At 30.4% G+C, this 22741-nt stretch overlaps 1 protein-coding gene across 1 annotated transcript in view; it reads right to left on the bottom strand.

Annotated features, from left to right (window-relative positions):
• Nucleotides 1–415: 415 nt before the first annotated feature.
• Nucleotides 416–22741, bottom strand: part of LOC127698967 (ribosome biogenesis protein NOP53-like) — a 28514-nt gene continuing 6188 nt past the window's right edge. The window contains exons 5-14 of the mRNA XM_052202752.1: nt 22501–22544; nt 18824–18919; nt 16994–17104; nt 15925–16092; nt 14213–14268; nt 13830–13949; nt 10710–10776; nt 9471–9547; nt 7712–7768; nt 416–547 (exon numbers count right to left, since the gene is read on the bottom strand). Coding sequence (XP_052058712.1) covers nt 541–547; nt 7712–7768; nt 9471–9547; nt 10710–10776; nt 13830–13949; nt 14213–14268; nt 15925–16092; nt 16994–17104; nt 18824–18919; nt 22501–22544 — 803 coding nt within the window. The 3' untranslated portion in view covers nt 416–540. The remainder of the gene's footprint in view (nt 548–7711; nt 7769–9470; nt 9548–10709; nt 10777–13829; nt 13950–14212; nt 14269–15924; nt 16093–16993; nt 17105–18823; nt 18920–22500; nt 22545–22741) is intronic.

Genomic DNA, 22741 nt, shown 5'->3' with positions numbered 1-22741 from the left:
AACACATAATAAAGTATCTGTGAAAAAAGTTGGTTACAGTAGTCCTATATATAAAAAATTTGTGCCATTATGAAGAAATTACAAGACATTGAATTTTGTGATGTGCACATTCAAACCCGATCCATACAATTATATTACAATAAAACTAGGTTAGTATCATTGCCAAAGAATTGTCAGTTCCTGGGTGTCATCCTCTAAGAAGCAAGTGCTTCAATACTGTCATGATCTAAATGATACATTCTGTCTCAAAATGTCAAAGTTGACAGTTTTCATTGTTCTGTTTGCCCTTTTTTCAGTTTTGATGCTATCAAATGCATGATGAATCTTGCTTATACCAAAGTCTGGGTACAGACCGACCAACATGGAAATACAAAAATACTGTTAATACGGACAAAGGAAAAAACAGGAACCAATCTTTCAGCAGTAAAAAAAAACAGTTTTATTATCATGTACTGTATATATATTTAATAAATACAGTTCAGATATCCATGGTTGACACGTGTTGATAGAATTGTCAATTTTCCTCTTGTTCCAATTTCTTCAAGACCTATAAACAACAAAATAAAATCATGAATTTGAAATTTAACAGAAAATAAATCAGATACTTTTAACAATAAAGTGTAACATCTGTCTTCTGTTTCAGATAATCTTCTTAAGATTTGACAATATCTTTTTAACTTTAAGCTGGTTTGCTGTTTTGTTTTCTTCAATTCAATAAAAAACCATACAAATGCTGTAAATTGTAATTGACTTAAACGTCTTATATAACAAATTCTACTATAAAAATCCACATAATATCTTTGGGCTTTGGTTATTCCTACTTTATTATCACATAATCCCGTCTCATGTGAGAAAACTGAATACTGATAAAATAAAGAGATTGAAATGTATTTAAAGGGAAAATTCGCGATTTTTTACTTTTCATCTTATTATGTTCATAATACCATAAAAAACATATTTACCAAGTTTTATCTGGATATGAACACTAATAAAGAAGAAAATTGGGAATTAATAATTTAATTTATTCCAACTTCCTGACTTATGTGACGTAGTTTAAGTCTTTTTGCATGCCGGGAGTGAATAAATCTCGTTGTAAGTCTTGTTCGTTAATCATCTAATAACTCGATTTAAAGCGCATCGACGACTTTTGGCGTAGCTATTAACCAACTAATAATTAAGAAAGTAAAGTGATCCGCCGTGCAACTTTCAAAATTAAAATGTACAATTTATATTTAAAGGATTTCTGATATGATTATAGTAATAAAAGTAAATCATACAAAGAATATATTTTCATGAATTTTTTTTCCGACGGATATTTTGAACAAACATATATAACTGATATTGTTTTACAAATGCATGTTTGTATTCTCACCTGAAGGCTTTTACTTCAGTCTAGTACTGTGTAAATACAATGTGTATTGTACTGTGACACTAAGTGACCACCTGTTGAATGCGTGGTTAAATTCAAGGTAATTAAAAGATTAGCATTCTGTAATTCTATTCTTTTGATCTTCACTCAGTGAATTTTAGCCAACACGGTTCACCGTTACAGGTGTGAACAACATTTCGTATGAATGATAAAAACATTAATTATTTGGGGAGGAATATGGTGGCAAAATACCTGAATCGCCGTTATATACATGTATATCTTTTATATTTTGCGTAAGCTTAATTTTAAAATAGATAGGTGAGTATTTTGTTGTAACATCGAAATTCTGAATTACTTTCAATTAAATAATTTTACAAATAAAAATGGCCCACGAAAACGAGCGTATAAACCAAACACTGTACTTACTTTTTCAAATTATCATGGGTATTAACCGTGAATATTTCAATGTTTAGAGAAAATTATCGCGGTTACATGATTAATATAGGTTGGTCCGTCCACAGCGATCTACATTTACCTAATCGGGAATGCCCTTATTAAAATATTTAAAATCTCACAACGTATACATACTTTAGCTATTTGACCAACGATGTTTAAAAAAAATAACAGAATCAATCTAACGTCAACTTTCCTTTTTTGAATGGAGACAGACCGGAGGAATCAATTTTCAATGTGCTTTATATCTTGTACCTTTGCAAGACTTATCATTCATTCATAAACCCACTTTATACCAGAGACATATATGTCAGTCTTAACTGACAAGAATACACCTAAAGCGGACAAGCAGTATTTTCTTTAAGCTTCTGTGATTTAATACCAAGAAAGAAAAAAATCCCGAAATTAATTTGATACTTTGATACTCAATATTTTTCCTGGAAAATATTCATATCCTCGTTTGGTCTGAAAATAAGATAAGAATTTGGTATACAGAACATGCAGAAGTGTGAATGTCATAAAACCTTGTTATATCAGAAACCATTATAAATGTGAACCTGTATACGTAAGACCTCATGGGACGTCACCTAACCACATACAGGTAATATACAAGTAGCTCTGTTATACCCGGAAATGTCAAGGTAAATCACTACCGATACAGAATGTACCAATGCAAAGAAAATTCTGATGATTGTGAAGCATGACCATTCATGATTTTAGAGGAGTCTTAGGTGGAAATTGCCGGTACGATTTAAATTCTGACTATATTTTTTTCTCTCAATTTAAATCACTGAACTTTAAAAAAAAGAAACATACGCCCAAGATCAGAATTCTTCATGTAAATTCATAAATACAACGTTCTTATTTTGTAACTTTCGATATACTTCATTATCAAAGTGTACATGCATGTATTTTAATGACTGTCCGTTATTTCGATTAAGAATGACAAGTGTACGTGAAATTCTATAGTTGCCTGTGAGACTTTTTTTTACCAGATATGCGACTTTTCGTATTTATATTTTCTCTTATATTACTCTCATTTAATATTTTATGCATAAGTGCAATATTAGGAATGGTTTATCCCCCCTCCCTTTTAAGCTAACTAAATAAATTAATCAACCTTCTAGCTGACCAGACGTTAACACATATACTATCAGTCAATTCGGAGTGAAGTTTCTTTATTTCTTCAAATAAGCTTTTTGGGGATCATTAGTGTACGTCCAGTGGCATATATATTACATGCATGTCGGAACAGGAAAATTGACATGAGGTATAATAGAACCATGTTCACATTATTACATTATTATATATAATACACAACCATTGAGATGATGACGACTTTCTTAAACTGTTCAAAATAATCTTATGGAAATAAAAATCTGTGATTTTACTATGTGCATAACTTTGATGAACCAAAGCAAGTTAGATATAAATAAATAAAATAAATAAAATAAATAAAATAAATAAAATAAATAAAATAAATAAAATAAATAAAATAAAATAAATAAATTAATTATTTTATTATAGTGTCACATATTTGATCAAACAATATATATATACAACAATTCATAATAAAAACAGAGATCAAATATCCAGCCTTAGAATAGACTTATGAGACACTTAGATATCGACCTGTATTTAAATCAGATTGGTTTTGGATGTTTCTCTCGTATACTCAATATACATGTATATATTCTAAATTGCGACTATCTATAGTTCCGTAACCTTCTATCTAGGCGTATAATCCAATGATCGACAAGTGCGTACATTTTGTTAAATCAATATTTGTACGTTTCAAAATGTCCATAATTATTGACAACGAGTAATTACTTACATTTTCCCCAATTTACGTTTGGAAAATATGTAAATATATTTTTATTTTATCAAATCTTTTTTTGGAATTATTTAGATTTTCATAAATGTTCTTTACACCATAAATGTTATTTATAAACAAGCGTATGAGTTTAGTCATATATATAATGGTTATTATATCTATGGTTTAGTAAAGACTAGCATATCACTATCGGACACGCAAGACAAAGATGTATATTCACCTGATAGTTTCAAAATGGAAAGTTACAAGTTATCGGCCGTGTACACTTCTCAATACCCTCAGAGGTGAAGTGATGCACGAACTTGCTTTATGTAATTGTGTAATAAGAGTTTTAAAGCCCGACAAGAAATCGCTTGAATACCTGGACGTGTCAACTCACAATACCTGTGGGAACAATTCCTTTAGCAATGCTGGTGATCAGATAAGGGAAGGTCCGAATTTATTTAAATAAGATTATTACATAAATGAATTATGAACACACTAGATTTTCGAAAACATTTTTACACGGAACACTTAATTTATCACTTTGAACTTTTTAACTAATTTCCATTAACATTTCTTGTTTCAAAAACTTAGTAAAAAAAACCAGTTTCAAAACGACAGACCATAGTACTAGTTATTCAAAAAAAATTATATATAATTACATTTTCCGTATCAAGTTAGTTAGGAAAGGTTGCATGCACAACCATGTCTATTATAATCCTTTTTTGTGACCCGGGAAACTGTTTAGGCTTTCCTTGTCGGGTAAAACAACCGTACGCTTGACAAGATATCGACACTCAATTACGGCTACGTTAGGTTACTGCTTGTTTTGGTCCTTTGTGGTTTATAGATATATCGTGGTTTCTATTCAGGGATGATGTCAAAATGGCCGCACGCGGAGACGTGATACTCTAAATTTAAAATCGATGGTGATCTCTTATCTAGCAGAATTAAACTTTAATATTTATGAATTTGTGGTTTTTTATAAATAATCAACATAATATCAATTTTTCATTTTTTTGCGAAGTTTCCCTTTAAGCATGGCAAATTTTTAGAACAAGTGTACAGATTATGTGTTATTAATTAACAAAAAAGGGACGAAAGATACCAGAGCGACAGTCAAACTCATAGATCGAAAACAAACTGACAACGCCATGGCCAAAAATAAAAAGACAAACAGACAAATAAAAGTACAGATGACACAACATAGAAAACTAAAGACTAAGCAACACGAACCCCACCAAACAAAGTGTTTACCCTAAAATACCATTAAAAGACCATTTCATGAAAAACAGTAAAATCTTCATCTCTAGTGAATTCATCTTTATTCAAATGAAGCTAAGAACTTAAATTGTTGTGTACAAATAAAAAGGAGCTGAAATGAAACTATTTTTGTTGATGCAATGAACAATAACATTCTAATAGAATTACGCACAAAAGGTGTTGATATAGACATATTAAACAAACTTTAAAGAATATAATGACTTTTTGACATGACTGTGTTAATAGGATAGACGTTCAAAATATTGATTTTAAGGAGAGTATAATGTTTTGTAGAATTAACTACTTGAAAGTCTTATTTTGATACAACTTTAAAGACAGAATGTCCTTCCCCTTCCACAAACATGATAAAAATAAACGTTAAAACTATAAAAAATAAATGTGGATAGTGTCCACATGTGGACACAGATGATGCCCCCACTTGCATATCATATAGTTATAAAGGGACATAACTGAAGAACGGTAAAAGTGACGCTACCCAAATTTGAACTTGATCTGAGTTTTGTGGTAATAAGCATTGTGTGTAAGTCTCATAACATTTGGTTGAGGCTAACTTAAGTAGAGAACAGCAATTTTTCTATTTGTAAACACGCATAACTCTATAACGGTTGTGTATAAGTTTTATAAAATTTGGTTGACACAAACTAAAGTTAGAGAACGGAAACGAAAAATTCAGCAATTTTTATGTTTATAAAGGGACATAACTCAAGAATGGTAAAAGTGTTGCCACCAAATTTCGTACTTAATCTGTATTATGTAGTAATAAGCATTGTGTATAAGTTTCATAACATTTGGTTGAGGCAAACTAAAGTTAGAAAATGGAAACAAAAAATTTGTACTTGATCTTAGTTTTGTGGTAATGAATATTGTGTATAGGTTTCATAATGTTTGGTTGGGGCAAACTTAAGTTACAGAATGGAAACTAAAAATTTTGCAATCTTTCGATTTATAAAGGGGCATAACTCAATAATGACACTACCAAAATTCAACTTGATATGTGTTTTATCAGTGGAAGTCAAACATTGCATTGTATAAAGCATTGATTGTAGTTGATTCAACTATAATCATGGACAAAGGAAGATAACTCCAATATTAAAAATTACTTGATATTTAGAAGAAAATAAAAATTTTGCAATTTTTCCATTTATAAAGGGCATAACTCTAGAATGGTTATAGTGACTCCACCAAAATTCAAACTTGATCTGTGTTTTGTGGTAATAAGCATTGTGTATAAGTTTCATAACATTTGATTGAGGCAAACTTAAGTAAGAGAACGGAAACTAAAAATTTTGGAATTTTTCCATTTATAAAGGGGCATAACTCTAGAACGGTTAAAGTGACACCACCAAAATTCAAACTTGATCTGTGTTTTGTGGTAATAAGCATGTGTATAAGTTTCATAACATTTGGTTGAGGCAAACTTAAGTTAGAGAACGGAAACTAAAAATTTTGCAATTTTTCCATTTATAAAGGGGCATGCATAACTTTATAACGGTTAAAGTGACGCCACCAAAATTCAAACTGGATCTGTGTTTTGTGGTAATAAGCATTGTGTATAAGTTTCATAACATTTGGTTGAGGCAAACTCAAGTTAGAGAACGGAAACCAATTTTGGGACATACGTTCGTACGTACAGGCGGACAAGGGTAAAACTTAATGCCCCCGCCGCTACAGCGGGGGCATAAAAATCAATTATGGTGAACTTTGATTTTTTTCAACAGCTATCCTACTAATCTTTGGTAGACAACTGGTAAAAATCACACTTCATCTCTATATGTTATCAATTATATCAAATCTCTTCTATTCTCCTTAAAAGAGTATAAATCAGCGAACAACAACATACTTTAGGTCAGGTTGATGAACTTGAATGTTTGCTAAAAAATCTACACTCTTTTGGCATGTTGAAGCAGATAAGGCAAAAATGTTAGAGGTACCAGTATACTTAATCTTGAAACATTTAATAACCAACTTATAAAGGATATACATTCAAACCTGTATTAAGAGACCACTTAGGGAGAAGACAAAAGTGTTTTCTTAATACATGTGGTCTTTGAACACAGGTTCAAACACCTGACTAGAAGGAAACTTTCACATGCATAGTTTTTGCAGGTACTAATGTAAGTGAATTATACTGTATTTGTCTTATGTGCATCTCCACAGTTGTATGTAGTATCAATAAAAAAAAATTTCCTTATATATTTTATTTTTATTTTTTCTCTCGTTGTATTGCACTTAAAGGGGCATTAGCTACGAATTAGACAATTGTTTCAAACATTTATAAAAGCTGAATATAGAAATAATATTTCTCTGTTCACAGTCAGTTTGGTTCAGTTTTGTCAAATTAAGCTAAAAAAATCATCTCTGATATATTATTGGCTTGCAAGTCAATAATTAAACTCATTTGAATCTGTATACAGTATTCAACTTTTAATTTGACCTTTAGTAGATAAGGTTGCACATGTGTTCAGCAATGTGGTTCATTCATTAAAAAGAAAAGAATGTCATCATTGAAAAGTGAAACAAGGGAAACACCAGGAATAATCATTTCGGCCGTTTGACCTATTAGTAGATCTTGCCATGCTGATCATTTTTCATATTTTAAGTGTCATTTTATCTATAATAGTTTTCAAGATATAAGGCAAAAAAGGCAAATAATTGGTATTAAACGTAATTATATGGCATTAATTCCAATATTCCAATATGGATAATACAAAATTTCCTCCCGGAACCAATATGACACATTTCAGCATTTTTCATGAAAAAAAAAATATCCTAACAACCAAAATACCTACTCTTCTGGTCTGTGACTTCTTTTATCAAAGACTTTAGGTTTGTATTTTCTTGTTCTCCTGAAAATATATTAATGATAACCCATTGGTAAAGACACTTTAAGGTCTCATAAAAAAAAAATTTGTTCTTCTTTGTTTTGGTGAGATGTGCTTAAACTGGTGCTAGGGGATGTCTTAAACTTGCAGTGAGGTGAGAGTTTTTTGTTCTGTGTTGAAGGCCTCACAATGACTTTGAGATGAAGAACAGCGAAAAAAGCACCGTTCCTTTGCTTTTTATGTGTTTTTTGCTGCAATGTACTGATTTTGTGTCGTGGATGGATACCCCATATCCTTTGTTTTTCTATTCGAGCTAGCTATAAACAAGATTTATCCGATCATTTTCTTCAAGAAATGTACCGATTCTGGAATATGATAGTTGTTTTTCCAGTTGTTCTGTTGGTTAAGATAGGCTAGCATTTGGTTTTGTCAAGTTATAATGACTTCCCCCTTTTTTTAATTTACCCTGGAGTTTTTTTATTTTGGTAAATATATATTTTACAATACATCTCGTAATATTCATACTCTTGATTGTTTTTTTTGGCAGAAGTCAAAAAATTTGCACATCCTTACAATTTCAAAATTAATATCCTTAATAAATGACATAATCACTAAATAACCAGAATGTTAGTGCAAAATTTACCAGTATAACAAGGCCTCATTAAACTTTAGATTTTTTTTCAAACTTCAAAAACATAAATATGTAAGCATATAGAATTAACTAAATACATCTGATTTTTGTATCATCATTATTTCCAAAATTTATTCTAAATATGCATGAAATTTTTGCTTCAAGGGAGTAAGCAAACAACAACCAATTAATCCAAAATTCCAAATATTCTACGATACCACCATATTTTCATTAGAGTACATGCACCTAATTTCAGTACAAACACAAGAACAAAAATCATACAAATATCATTTTCTTGTCTTCTTCCTCTCTCAATCCTTATCATAGAATAATAACAATGTCAAATTTCTCAATAAATTAAAATTAAAATTAGACTTAAAATATTTTCATATGACTTACATTGTACATACTTATTTACAGTAATATGCAAAAAAGGCATTAAATACTTGACATTAAAGGGCATTTACAAATTCTTATCTGGTATCAGGTCACTCAAATGAAAGGTTATTATCTTTTAAGATATAGTTTAACTCAGAGAAAAATCTCAATTGAGTTTGATACATTCTTCACGTTCGATAGAAAGTAGTCTTAAGTCCATATGTTGACCTCTGATTTACTTTTTTTTTTATAAAACTGTAAAATTGAGCTAGTGTCTCCCTTGTGTTTACCTAAACATTAATCCATTTCATTAAAGGTGTTCAAAGAGGCATAACACATGCAAAAAAAAAAAACCCACAATATTTTGAAACATTATGATTATATTGAGTATTATATTATATAACATAATGATGATGTCATCAATTGTGCGACAAATTGCCAAAAACAAATTTCTAAGAATAAATAAGCAAAAAAAGGGACTAAAAACCCAATGTTCTTATAATTTAAGAACCCGTCTCATAAGCTCTAATTTTAACAGGAGATATTTATCTATTAAGGTAAATTAATCTTAATCTGTTTTACATTAGCAATTTTGATTTCAACAATAATAATTTCAAAGATCTCCTGAAACGATGCACACAGATTTGATCTGTTGTGAGAACATAGTTATAATATATAATATGTTTGAACTCTTAGTACTGAGCAGTATCTATTTACCTTGCTTGTACTCTAGGTTCTATAATACTCCTCTTCTGTAAACTCTTAAATCGATCTTCAAACAAATGGCCTTCTGGCTGTAGATGTGAGAAAATTACAGCATCAATATCAATATTTAATAAACATTAATATGACCTACAAGATCATGTACTTGATCCACCAAGACTTCATAGCAGAAAATACATCTATCTTAATTAGGGTAAGAAAATATTATGTAATCCAATGTGATATCAGCTGGGAAATGATGCATTAATTGATTAAAATTGTTTTGTATAAATGTTATCTGTTCTTCTAACTGTCATGGGACTATACATTGCAGTTGTTTTCTTATTGGTATTAATAAATACATGGTACCAAATAACAACCAATGAGTGACCTAATTTGTAAAAGTGCTTCAACATTAGCATACTAAAACCATAAATACAAATATACATACATATCAGTTTGATTAATTTTCATTTGATCAATAATTGCAATTTTAATAGAATATAAGGATACAACTACCTAAGGCAAATTTGATCCCTTAGTGTCAAATGCTACTCTTTTTTAACCCTTTTTATGTTATCTTTATACCACCAACATTCGGATGATATTTCAATCTATTTATAGCTGTTATGTATTATTAATGCTTCCCTCAGATCCTAAATATACAGAAATAAACTTTCTGGACCTTTAGTTTTTGAGCCAGGAGTTCCTCTGACCTTGACATGTCATTTCAAACCAACAAAGAAAACTAAAGTTATTATCTGGAAACTAATTTTTACAAACATTTTTATTTTTAGTAACAATGACTCTTCAACTAAAAAAATAATGTCCTCCCTACTATGGTAGGTGAGGCATACAATAAAGTTTGGGATTTTCATCAGATATCTAAACCAAAATTGAACTAAAAAACAAACAGCAATTTTTTTACGGCTGATAATACTCCATTATACTTCAGAAACTGAAAAGGGTCTAAATCAGTTAAATTTTCCAAATAGAGCAAACAGCAAGAAAAAAGCAGCATCATAGTCTGATTTGAAATAATTTTGTATATCAAAATTAGTGAAGTTGGTGCAACTCTTTTTCACCCTTTTTTTTTTAGAAACGTTGAGGACCAATATACCTGAAGGCAACACAGGAATTTCTTTCAGTATAACCTGCAAACTATAACTTAAGTTACTGTAAAATAAAAGTGTTTACAAATGGACAATGAAAAAAAAAAACAATACTGTGGATGTCTACAAGAATAATACTCACCTTTAAAAGTCTTAATGATCCTTCTAATTCATCTGTTAATTTAATTTCTAAATTTGGTTCTTCAAATCTATAATTCATTAAAGAAGACAATTTTCTCATTCTTTGGCATTATTTATTGTTCACATATTTCTTTTATAAATGGTGCTTATGGCATTATTCATTCTTTGGCATTATTTATTGTTCACATATTTCTTTTATAAATGGTGCTTCAATAGAAAATATAAAAGTATTTGTGTAATGCTATGAACTGGAGGCTCTTAGTAGTCTGAACTTCTCACCTGGCAAAAATACACCATTTTTAAAATTTTTCAAGTGAAAGCTAGGCCAATAAATGATTTATGTCTTATATATAGATATAAGAAGATGTGGTATGAGTGCCAATGAGACAACTCTCCATCCAAGTCACAATTTGTAAAAGTAAACCATTATAGGTCAAAGTACGACCTTCAACACGGAGCCTTGGCTCACACCAAACAGCAAGCTATAAAGGGCCCCAAAAATGACTAGTGTAAAACCATTTGAACAGGAAAACCAACGGTCTAATCTATATAAAAAACGAGAAACAAAAAACACTTATGAACCACATCAACAAACGACAACCACAGAACATCAGGTTCCTGACTTAGGACAGGTGCAAACAAATGCAGCAGGTTTAAATGTTTTAATAGGCGCCAACCTTCACCCTACCTTGTTTTTTTTTGTGCCAGGGTAACATTATTTATTTTGTTAAAAATCTTATCACTGATAAAAAAAATCTCCAAACAGTTCAAGCCCCCTCACCCTTTGAAAATCCAATTGTCTTCCACTTACTAGCTTTTGAATCAATATTGTTGTTTACAGTTTCTCTATATTCATTACTGGGGTATTGTTATTAAGATATATAAAAAAAATGCTTAGATGATGATTTTGTGAAGTGTTTATATTCAATAAAAGAACAAGAGTTCTAATGTCCCCAGTGTTGCACACATTTTATCTATCCAAGGTACAAGGGCAACAACTGTTCTTTAAAACGTTTTATAAATATCTTAGAGAAATGAAGGAATCAGAGCAAATGCAATGCAATTTCCTTTATAATTAATATTTCCAAAGGGCATAACTCGTTAAAAATATTTGATCATCACTTATTTTTTTTTAAGTTTCAAAGACATTGCTGATATAAACCTATGATATAAGTTTCATAAAATTCTGGCAAGAATTGTACACATGAGAGCACTAACAATGCAATTTTCCTTGTAATCAATATTTCCAAGGGGCATAACTTTTTTTATAAATAATTGATCGGCACTGATTTTCGAATTTATCCTAGACATTGATAATATAAACCTATAACATAAATTTCATAAATATCTGGCAAGAATTGTACACATGAGAGCCATAACAATGCAGTTTTCCATATAATCAATATTTCCAATGGCCACAACTCTTTTAAAATAATTAATCGGCACTGATTTTGGAACTCGTCCAAGACATTACTAATATAAACCTATGATATAAGTTTCATAAAAATCTGGCAAGAATTGTACACATGATTTAGCGCTTACGATGCAATTTTCCATATAATTAATGTTTCAAAGGGGCATAACTCTTTTAAAAATAATTAATCGGCACTGATTTTCGAACTCGTTCAAGCCATTGCTGATATAAACCTATGATATAAGTTTCATAAAAATCTGGCAAGAATTGTACATGTGAGAGCGCTAACATAACCGGACGGACGCCCGGTATTTCTATGTCCCCTACAACTCAGTGGACAATTAGAAAATTTAGCATATTTTTAACAATAATGAATATAGAGAAGGGGATTAGCTATGATTTAGACAAAATTAATAAACATATGATATTTATTTGTTTCAAATGTTCACAACTGAAATAATATTTAGCTATTAGCAGTCAGTCTAGTTCAATTTTGTTAAAATTAAGCTCAAAAACATCGCTGATGTGTTATTGGCCTGGTCTGTTTATTTATATTATTACATAAATGTTTATATCTGGTCATATAATGGTTAATTAGATGGTGCCTAGTCTAAAATATGCATGATATGATGATACATCAAAGCAAGTTCATGCATAGTCAATTATTTCTTTCAGACTTTTTGTAATTTAAATATATGTTTTAGTATGTTATAAATTAAATATAAAAATTTGAGTCCAATTGGTGAACATGAATTTGACAGCTTACTCCCCATATAAGAAACTTTAAAGATGTGATATATAAAGCATTAACTTTCATTGTTGGTAATGGACCATGCAATTCATCAGATGCAATCATTAAACATTTTCAGTACTTTCATTGAAGCTAGGTACATTAAAGAATTCTCACATTAAATAATGAATACATTAATTTTACATATATTTGTGAAAAAAATATGTTGTAATACAGTTCATCTCTGACAAATAATCATAGATCTTAATGTATAATATTTATTGGAGTCAAAATAACAAAATAAGTAAATGTAATAAAAGTATGATCTTAGATACTATACATTCAAAGAATCTGTATATATCATAACACTATACTGAAGGTAATGTATTCTGAACTTGAAACACAGAATTATAATCCAATAAAAATCTGCATTTAAGCCCATAGAAAATTTGAACTTGGTTTAACAGCTAAATTCGTGGTTCACCAATACTATTGATGTGTATTACCCACACAATTATATAGTATCAATAAAGAAAGTTCAGATTCATGTTACCAACAATTTACGCATGAATGACTCTGGTTAAGGTTAAACATCAAACATTAAATTTAGCTTGATGTTTATGAAAACAGATGACACAAAAATATTTGAGGGATATTTGTGTTAACAGATACCCAGAAATCTAGGAAAATTGGTACTCAACAAAAAAAATGAATACACAGTATGTTCTATTAATGAGTGAAAAATTGGCTAAAATATGAATCTTTAGTTAGACCATAACCAGAGTCATTCATCCATAAAATGATAAGTATCTGAATATGAATTTTTTTTACTGACAAAATATAATTCCTCTATACCTTGCAGTTGTTTTTAGATCTGATCTTAAAGGGAAAAAAACTTAGTCATGGATGCATAAAAATTTATTTTGATGTTTGTGATGACACAAAACTATTTGAGACATATTTATGTTCAAGGATACTTCATTTTTCCAATTTTTCTTGTCTTTGTTTTATTTTTAGCTTCTCTTTTCAGTCTTTCTTCTTTCTTCTGTTCTACCTTCTTTTCTTTTTCTTTTACTTCTTTTTTAATTGATTTCAATCTGTAAAATATGAAAATATCTCTATTATGCTCATAATACATGTTTTTTCAAAGGGAATTTTTTTGTAATTTTCTTTTACTTTGGCAATGTTCCTTTGAAGTACTATTTGAAGACAACTTAGACGGGGAATTATTAATACAAAAGGCAAACCTCTTTTAGAAAACTGGTGTAAGCTTTATCTTAATGCTGATAACCTTAAAAAAACATTTAGTTTATTCTTTTTCTAATGTTCTGGAGAATTAAAAAAAAAAATTTCAACATACCTAAATATTTCATTTGCCCTTAGTTTTTTCACTTTATCGTTATGCTGTAACTTTTCCTAAAATAGAAAATTTTACATGTATAAATCTTTAATGACAGTCTGGAATGACAAAAAAATGGCAATTTATTCTTTAATAAAGAAAAACGTGTCTGTATTGTGAAAAGAGCTCAGTGTTCTCCCCAGGCCCTTAAAGGACCGCGGGCCCGCGATGTATAATTTTCTACCGTGGTGGTATTGTTCTTGTCGCGATGTATAATTTTTCTCCGTGGTGCTAAAATTTTCGGTAAAAAAATCGTAAATCGGTAAAGTTTTAAACGACTTGTTAAACCTTTCCGTGGGGTATAAAATTTCAGATGAAAATTGACCAGTTCAAACAAGTTCAAACAACTAGATTGTTTACACCACGTGATCGATTTACCTTTTGAGGTTAACCTTGATGATTGGATTTAATCGATGTACATGATTCTTTTGTGTTTTAATTAATTAAGAGATCATAATTAATGATCAGACTTGTGAGGCTCAAGCAGACATTTGTTAATTAACTCTATTACTCCAGCCTTAGGTTATAAATAATTTGCGTATTTTAAACGTGTTTGAGTTACTTCCCCTGAATTAGCTTATTACAAATAAGTGCTCCTAAAATATTATCTATCATTGAAAATAGAAATAAAGTACAAATTGAATGCAAAATTATATAAGAATGTTACCTTAAGGATAAAAACTTTCTTTGAACATACCAACAAAAATATATTGCAAATTATTTTTGATAATCATACTTTAATTAATGCACAGACATATTATAATAAATAGGTAGTATTTTCCAGTTGGTAACTTATTTGAGTTAAAGTAGTCCCAGTCTTTAGACACTGATTGGAACTCAGCTTGATATGATATGTGGGTGTACATATAGATGATGTAAATTTACTTTTCATGTCTATCTACCAAGTAACACAATAATGATTCTAATAATAATTGTATTGTTGTTTAAAAGAATCATGTCTAAAGCTATGGAAAATAGTTTTTAATTTACTAGAGGTTCTGCATTAAAATTTAATCTTGTTTAAATTTAATTGTTATATGGTGTAATCTAACAAAAATGGGGAATGTGTTGTGTAACTACAAGTATCAGGACAAATTGGCTTGATCAAAATATAAAAAGTGACTTAAGTTTAAAGACTAATAGTGCTTTCTTTTATTTATTCTTAAAGTATACAAACTGTTTATTGATTTACTTCTTTTATTACCAGTAATTTTTTGACCCAAAGTCTACATAACACAGTAAACAAAACAAAGACAATAAGGTAATGACACAAAAACTAACAAGAAAAAAAAAAGCGATGCAACGCCACACAACATATTGTACAAATCATTTTGACACGCGTTACCCTGGTGCTATCCAAAAATCCTGGGGAGAACACTGGAGCTAAAAAAAATTTATATCAATACCTTTTACAAAATCCATCAAAAATTTTGTCAAGAACACAATATACAATTTAAGCTGAATACAATAACTATTTTGTATTGAACAAAAGTGAATTGATTAATTGCTGTTTGTTTGTGTCCACTGGAATATATTTCATGCAGATAGAGGATGATAATAAATCAAACAGTAAATTGTCAAAGGTGGGTTAGATGAAATGACAGAGTTAAATCTGTACAAGCCAAATCAGACCAATGTGAAAGAAGGGTATAACTTTTATTTGAAATATGTACTTGTTGCTTTAATTTCTTTTCTTTATTTCTTTGTATTTTCGTCTTTTTCTTTTCTCTTTGAACAGGAGGATTGACAGATATTTTATCAAGGTCAAGGTCACCAATATCATTATCTTCTACAGTATCATCATCAGCAAGTCCAGCAGACATTTCTGTCAACCATGTTTTCTGAAAAAAATGTAAAAATTAAATGCATGTTCAACTAGAATGCATGTAATGCTGTGCTTAGCAACCCCCTAATTCAAAGTACAATGTATTGGCAAACAGGAAGTAGGTATCTGACAGATCTGAAATGTGCTCAATAATCAACATCAAATGAGTTTATCTTTCAATGGCATTATTACATTTTTCCCTGGGTATCAATTGATAAAAGTTGTGCCCCAACCCCCTCCAAAAAAAAAACATTTATTAGAAACATTACTACTGGATGTGTAACTACTGCCATTTTTCCCTTGCTTATTTGACTGCTTTATCAATAAGATAAGATAACACAAACATATGTTAATATTTTTCTGTTTACCTACCTCAAAATTCCTTCCATATATGAAAATAAGAATATGTAGTATAATTTCCACTGAGACAACTATCCATCAAAAGATGTGACAGTGAATTTATACATGTCATGTTTGCCTATAAATTCTCAATTACCCATCTATATGTAAAAGAATAAATGAAGGGGATATTGCAAGGATAGGGTGATCAATATAAGTTATTTGATATTTTACCTTTAAATTTGTATGTTGTCTAATCAACACTAACATAACAAAATAAGACACAACAGCTTTATTATTATAGCATTATCCCTCCATGTGTTCATAAATTTGCTGGCCTACTTTATTACATTGTAATAAGAGCCAATTATGAACTGTTTTAATCAAAGTTGCTCAGACAGAACTTATTGAAATCGAAGATAAAAATATCTTAATCAAGCTGTGGGCAATTCTATTCCAATTTCTGACTATTTTTAAACATATGTAACATTCTTTAAAGATTTGACTGCTTGAAAAGAAGAAACTAGTAAACACATGAAATATTCATGTTAAGTAACTCACATATATATCAATATTACCTCTAACTCTGCTTTGTCTAAACTTTTAAATTTAGCATCTAATGCATTGTAAATCTTCTTTTCTATTTTTGTTTTCTTTACTTCTACATTATGTGCTTTCTCAATCAATGCCTATAAAAAACAAAGTTTATATGAGTAGTTTCAAAATTGACTTGATTGCAATCCATCAGAAAATGAATACATTAAATTAATGTTTATACATCTGTAGAACATAAAACACAAATTATAATGGAAACTGCAAAGTAAAATTATTAGTTGACAAAACTATTGTGACATTGACTACCTCTTATCTATAAAGTATTATGTCTATTCTGACTAACCTGATAATCATCTAATGCTGGGTCACATCATGATAACTAATTTGTTGTTTATTTGAAGTAAAGGGTGTTTTGGTAAAACTCCAAGGAGTTTGACATATCTATATGGACTAACATTATAGTCATCAAGTGCTGGGTTGTATTAACCTTTTTTGTGTCATTTCTCTACCAAGTTACTTCATCTGATGCTATTTTACACAAAACTACAGTGCGTTTGATATTTCTGTCATAACTAACCTCATAATTATGTAATACTGTTTTATATGAAAAGTTATGATGTGTCTGACATTTATATTGACTAACCTGGTAATCAGTTAATTCTTGGTTAGATGAGGCTCCATGGTGTTGTATTTCTACACTGACTAACCTGGTTAATATCAGTTAACTCTTGGTTAAATGAGCCTCCAGAGTGTGGTATTTCTATGCTAACTAACCTATTGATCATTTAACTCTTGGTAAGATGAGGCTCCAGAGTATGGTATTTTTATACCTTATATTGAGTTATATGAGGCTCCACAGATAACTCGGTTAAATGAGGCTCCAGAGTGTGTTATTTCAATACCAACTAATCTGGTAATCAGATAACTCTTGTTTATATGAAGCTCCAAGTGTGATATTTCTATACTGACTTATAATATCCTTAAACTTATATTTTAATTCTTGGTTAGATTTGGCTCCAGGGTGTGGTATTTCTATGCTGACTCATCTTATAATGAGTTATATGAGGTTCCAGGGTGTGGAATTTCTATGCTGACTAACCTGATAAGTATAGATTATCAGGTTTTCTATACATTTATATCATAAAATATCAACTATGATCCATAATGTGAACCTTTTTGCGAGTAAGCTTCACATTGTGTCGAGCGGTTGTTATTTAACTATATCTATATGTAGAAAACCTAATAACTTGTTTATTGTTCTATTACTGGCCTTTCCAGCATCCTTAAGGGGCAATTTAATGCTTGGCAAAAGTAATCTTGATAACATCTCCTCACAAATTGTGACATCACTGATAATTTCTCCTCAGACATTGTGACGTTGCTTATAATGTCTGCTTACATCGACAGGCAAAGAGAAGGACAATAATGAGTTATATGAGGCTAACCTGATAATCATCGAAAGCTGGGTTATATGATGCTCCAGGGTGTGGTACTTCTAAACCGACTAACCAGATAATCATCAAACGCTAGGTTAAATGAGGCTCCAGGGTGTGGTACTTCTAAACCGACTAACCAGATAATCATCAAACGCTGGGTTAAATGAGGCTCCAGGGTGTGGTACTTCTAAACTGACTAACCAGATAATCATCAAACGCTGGGTTAAATGAGGCTCCAGAGTGTGGTACTTCTAAACCAACTAACCAGATAATCATCAAATGCTGGGTTATATGAGGCTCCAGGGTGTGGTATTTGTAAACTGACTAACCTGATAATCAGCAGATGGTTATACCAAATAATCATCCAATGCTGGGTTATATGAGGCTCCAGGGTGTGGTATTTGTATACTGACTAACCTGATAATCATCAAATGCTGGGTTATATGAGGCTCCAGGGTGTGGTATTTCAACAGCTGAAACAAGTGTTGGTTTTTCTCTGTGATGTTTTGGAGGCTGTAAAATATTGAAAAACAAATTTTTCATTTTTCAAAATATTTTAATAAACTGATGCTAACTGATAATACTGTAAATTCAGAAATGATTGCATGCAGATCTATATGTTTCAGTTATCAGAATGTGAGTTCTTATCATTGCGATCCTCACTCAGTCGCATTATTTGCATTTATAAAAACCTCGCAATAATTTCTGAATTTACAGTATTTGAAGTAAATACCTACATGTTATTAAAGATTTGTCTTAACTACATGAGAATATTAACAGTACTTGTATATTTCAATGTTTAGAACAATATGAATATAACTCAATGAGTAACAGTTGGTATCTTAAACCTAGGATCACATAAAGATAAGGAGAGGTGGTGTGATTGTCAGTGATGCAAATAACAACCAAAGACCAAAAAATACTAGAAAAGATTTTTCTGATTGATAAGATGTCTAGGAATTGGAGAAAATGTTTTTTATAAGTTAAGTCCATATGAATGAGTCAATTTATTGGACATATTTTTTCTTGTTGAAAATTCTTCAAAAACCAAAAGTTGTGCTCCAGTGAATAATATTGAATTGTGGAGCAACTTCAGTTTGAATTTTTCCAGCAAGAAGATGGCCAACAACATTATTACATGAAGCAGGGTCCAATCATGGTAAAGAGGCATTTCACAGTAACAATGACAATCTCCTGTTTAACAACCAAGATTTATGTCTGATAGTTTCACATGTGATCTAACAACAAGTTTCCCATGGAATACATCAACAACTTTTCTTCAACTTCAAAACACTTGGCAAGTTGCCAAATTGTTCGTGCCAGCAGTTTGTATTGTAAATACACCTATAATAATTCATTATTTATATATTTTATAATTTAATATTCATTTATTTAATGTTACAGTACAAATTTCGCGAAAGGCTTCCCAAACTCCAAACACCAAGTTTTTTCTTGGTGTGACACCAGGAAACTCCAACATCCCTCCCTAAATTCTCGGAGAAATTTGGGAGTATTCCCTCCGACTTCCGCGTAAATTCGCTACCTTTTGTTAATTGTATTAGCGACATCTCTCCCAGTCCGGTGTGACGCGGTGTCACACCAGGTAATTAATTGCCCTAATCCTTCTGATCTATACCGGCACGCGACAGTCAAGGTATGTGAGATTACTTATGTAATTAAACAATTGTATTTCCTGTCTATTGATAATCAGGTTATACTTCTGATTGCTTGAAACAAATAAAAGATTTAAAAGCAAAACGTTGTTGTTAATTCTTTCAATTACACTGTACATTTAAAAATAGTTTTATTAAAAAAAAACTATATTTGATTTTACCTCGTTTTTTTTCTGGTCAGTAAATTAATATTTCATTTACAAAAGAGATATACTTGTGTTAAAATAAACGGAGACTTACGCTGAATAAATGTGGGCAGTTTAAAGGAAAATTACATGTCTCAAAGTTTTGTATACAAGTAAAAAAGAAAATATTATTCACTATTCCTTATGCTAATAAGTCCACGCCATTTTCATTTTACGATTACATAATTGCTTGAAACAAATTAAAGATTTAAAAGCAGAATATTGTTGTTAATTCTTTCAATTGCATTAAAGTTTTATAACAAAAACTATACTTGATTTTGACCTTGTTTAAGTTCATCGGTAAATTATTTTATTTACGAAAAGAGACATACTTGCGTAAAAATAAACGGAAACTAACGCTGAATATAAAAGTGAGCAGTTTAAAGAAAATTATGTGTCTCAAAATTTGTATATGCAAGTAAAAAAGAAAATACTATTCACCATTCGTTATGCTTAATAAGTCTACGGCATTTTCTCTTTACGATTTGTTGGCATTACTTTAGGATAAATAATTACATTTCGGCTACAACAGGAATACTTCTATAGCTGCATCAACTCCTCGTTGCATAATATTCATTTACGAACAATGAATGTAAACTTGTGTGTTGTATAAAGGACAGTGATTTTTAAATTTTTTAAAAGAAATTAATTGCCGTGGGAAGACGATACACATCTCAGTGATCAACAGTCCGTGGTTGAACTTTGAACTTGACTTCGCTCACAATATTGAATGCTAAAAATAGTGACATCAATTTTGTCCACGAGATTTTTATTTGGCGGGAAATATTATCACGTAACGGTAAACTCAGGTGACCTTTCTGGATGACCGTGGGAAAATTCATTCGGGGTTTAAATTTGCTTTGGAATGATTGACATTTGTATGCCTTAAGATTGAGGCTCTAGAAGGTCCTTTTACAATTGATTAACTGGAATCTAAAATATAATCCTTTTTTGAATAAACGAACACCAGCCTTTTAATTTTACGTTTCTCAGTCAACACAGGACATAAACCTGGACATTATTTATACGTCCATGGTCAACAATATACATAAATGGTAGATGAAAACAGGATGCATGTCGTTCATTTCCTGTTGGGCGTTGGTAGAGATCCTTTGTGAAAATGTGTAGATCATAAAAATCCGATCCACATTTTTTTCACATATTTCTTTCTTGTAGAACACGATATAATTTCATTTAAATATTCTATATTATTAATTGTTGAAATACTTCTTTTTTTTATTTCGCCAAGGACCTTTAACGAGCAGTAAAATACGAATTGCGCCCATCCAATTTTATTTTAAATAATAAAGGATCAATAACAGATCATAACAGAGATAAACAACACATGATTTTTTTTTCTTCATATAATTAAATTAGGTTGTGATTATTGTGTTGTGTCTGGGCGGGGAATGTCTCTCAGTGTTGTGTTTTTATGAATATAGGGCACATTGCATACAAAACGTTTTCCCTTCGTTCAACAGAGTTGTCACTTTACAGTTTCTTTTCTGAGTTCAAATATTTCAAGTCGGTAATCTACCAATGTAGTGAAACATAATATTTTACATTGCAAAATAAATTGAAAGTAACAGAGTTCACTTGTTGATCCGATAAATTAACTCTTGGGTTTAGATTGGACAAATTACCGTAAAAACATCATTTTGACCGGACTATAATAAAAATACAAAATAAGTGTTTTATTCGTATTTTTATAATGTACGTTTGTACGTTTTATTTCAAATGACAATGACATGGGGCAAATACATACAAGAATAATTATCTTATTTTGAATGAAAATGTCACATTTTTATCTGTCAAAGAAAGGAAATTTTAATACTGTGTTTTAAAGCACACAGATGCAATCAAGATCGATTAAATGTACAAAGGTAATAAATCTGGCTAATCCGATTATGTTGTCACGCGTCATTAATTTTCAGTACATCCGATGGGCAATAAACCAATTAACAGCCACGCCGTGTTGGGAGAGAATCTTTGGAGGAAATTGGGAGTATAATCCGTGATTCGCGGTGTGACACCGCTACACCCCGAAATCCGTGATTAGAGTTCGCCATTACAAACTCTCTGTGCGTACTGTATCTTTATTTCAAAAATGAAATGAACCTATGAATTTCCATTTTTGCAGAGTATATGTAAATATATCTTAATATGTTTCATTAAACACTCCAAAATTGATTGTTTATCACATGAACAATCAAACAATTTTAATAAAAACACATACATTGAATTTTTGCTTCTTTACTGGTAAATCCTCTTCTGTATTTTCTGAAAATTAAAATAAAATATTTCATTTATCACTGATCAAACAAATTGTATAGATAAACAAAATTTGCAATATAGCATGGGGAAGATAAAAATACCTTTCCAGGTCAAGAAAAAGATTTCCAAATTTTTATCTGCTGCTTATTAGCTAAGTACACAAATCTATTAGTACTATCAAAGACAATTCGGCTTGGAGTCAG

The sequence above is a fragment of the Mytilus californianus genome, unplaced genomic scaffold (genome assembly GCF_021869535.1).
Source record: "Mytilus californianus isolate M0D057914Y unplaced genomic scaffold, xbMytCali1.0.p SCAF_4, whole genome shotgun sequence".
NCBI lineage: Eukaryota > Metazoa > Mollusca > Bivalvia > Mytilida > Mytilidae > Mytilus > Mytilus californianus.
This window is presented reverse-complemented; position numbering and strand designations above follow the sequence as displayed.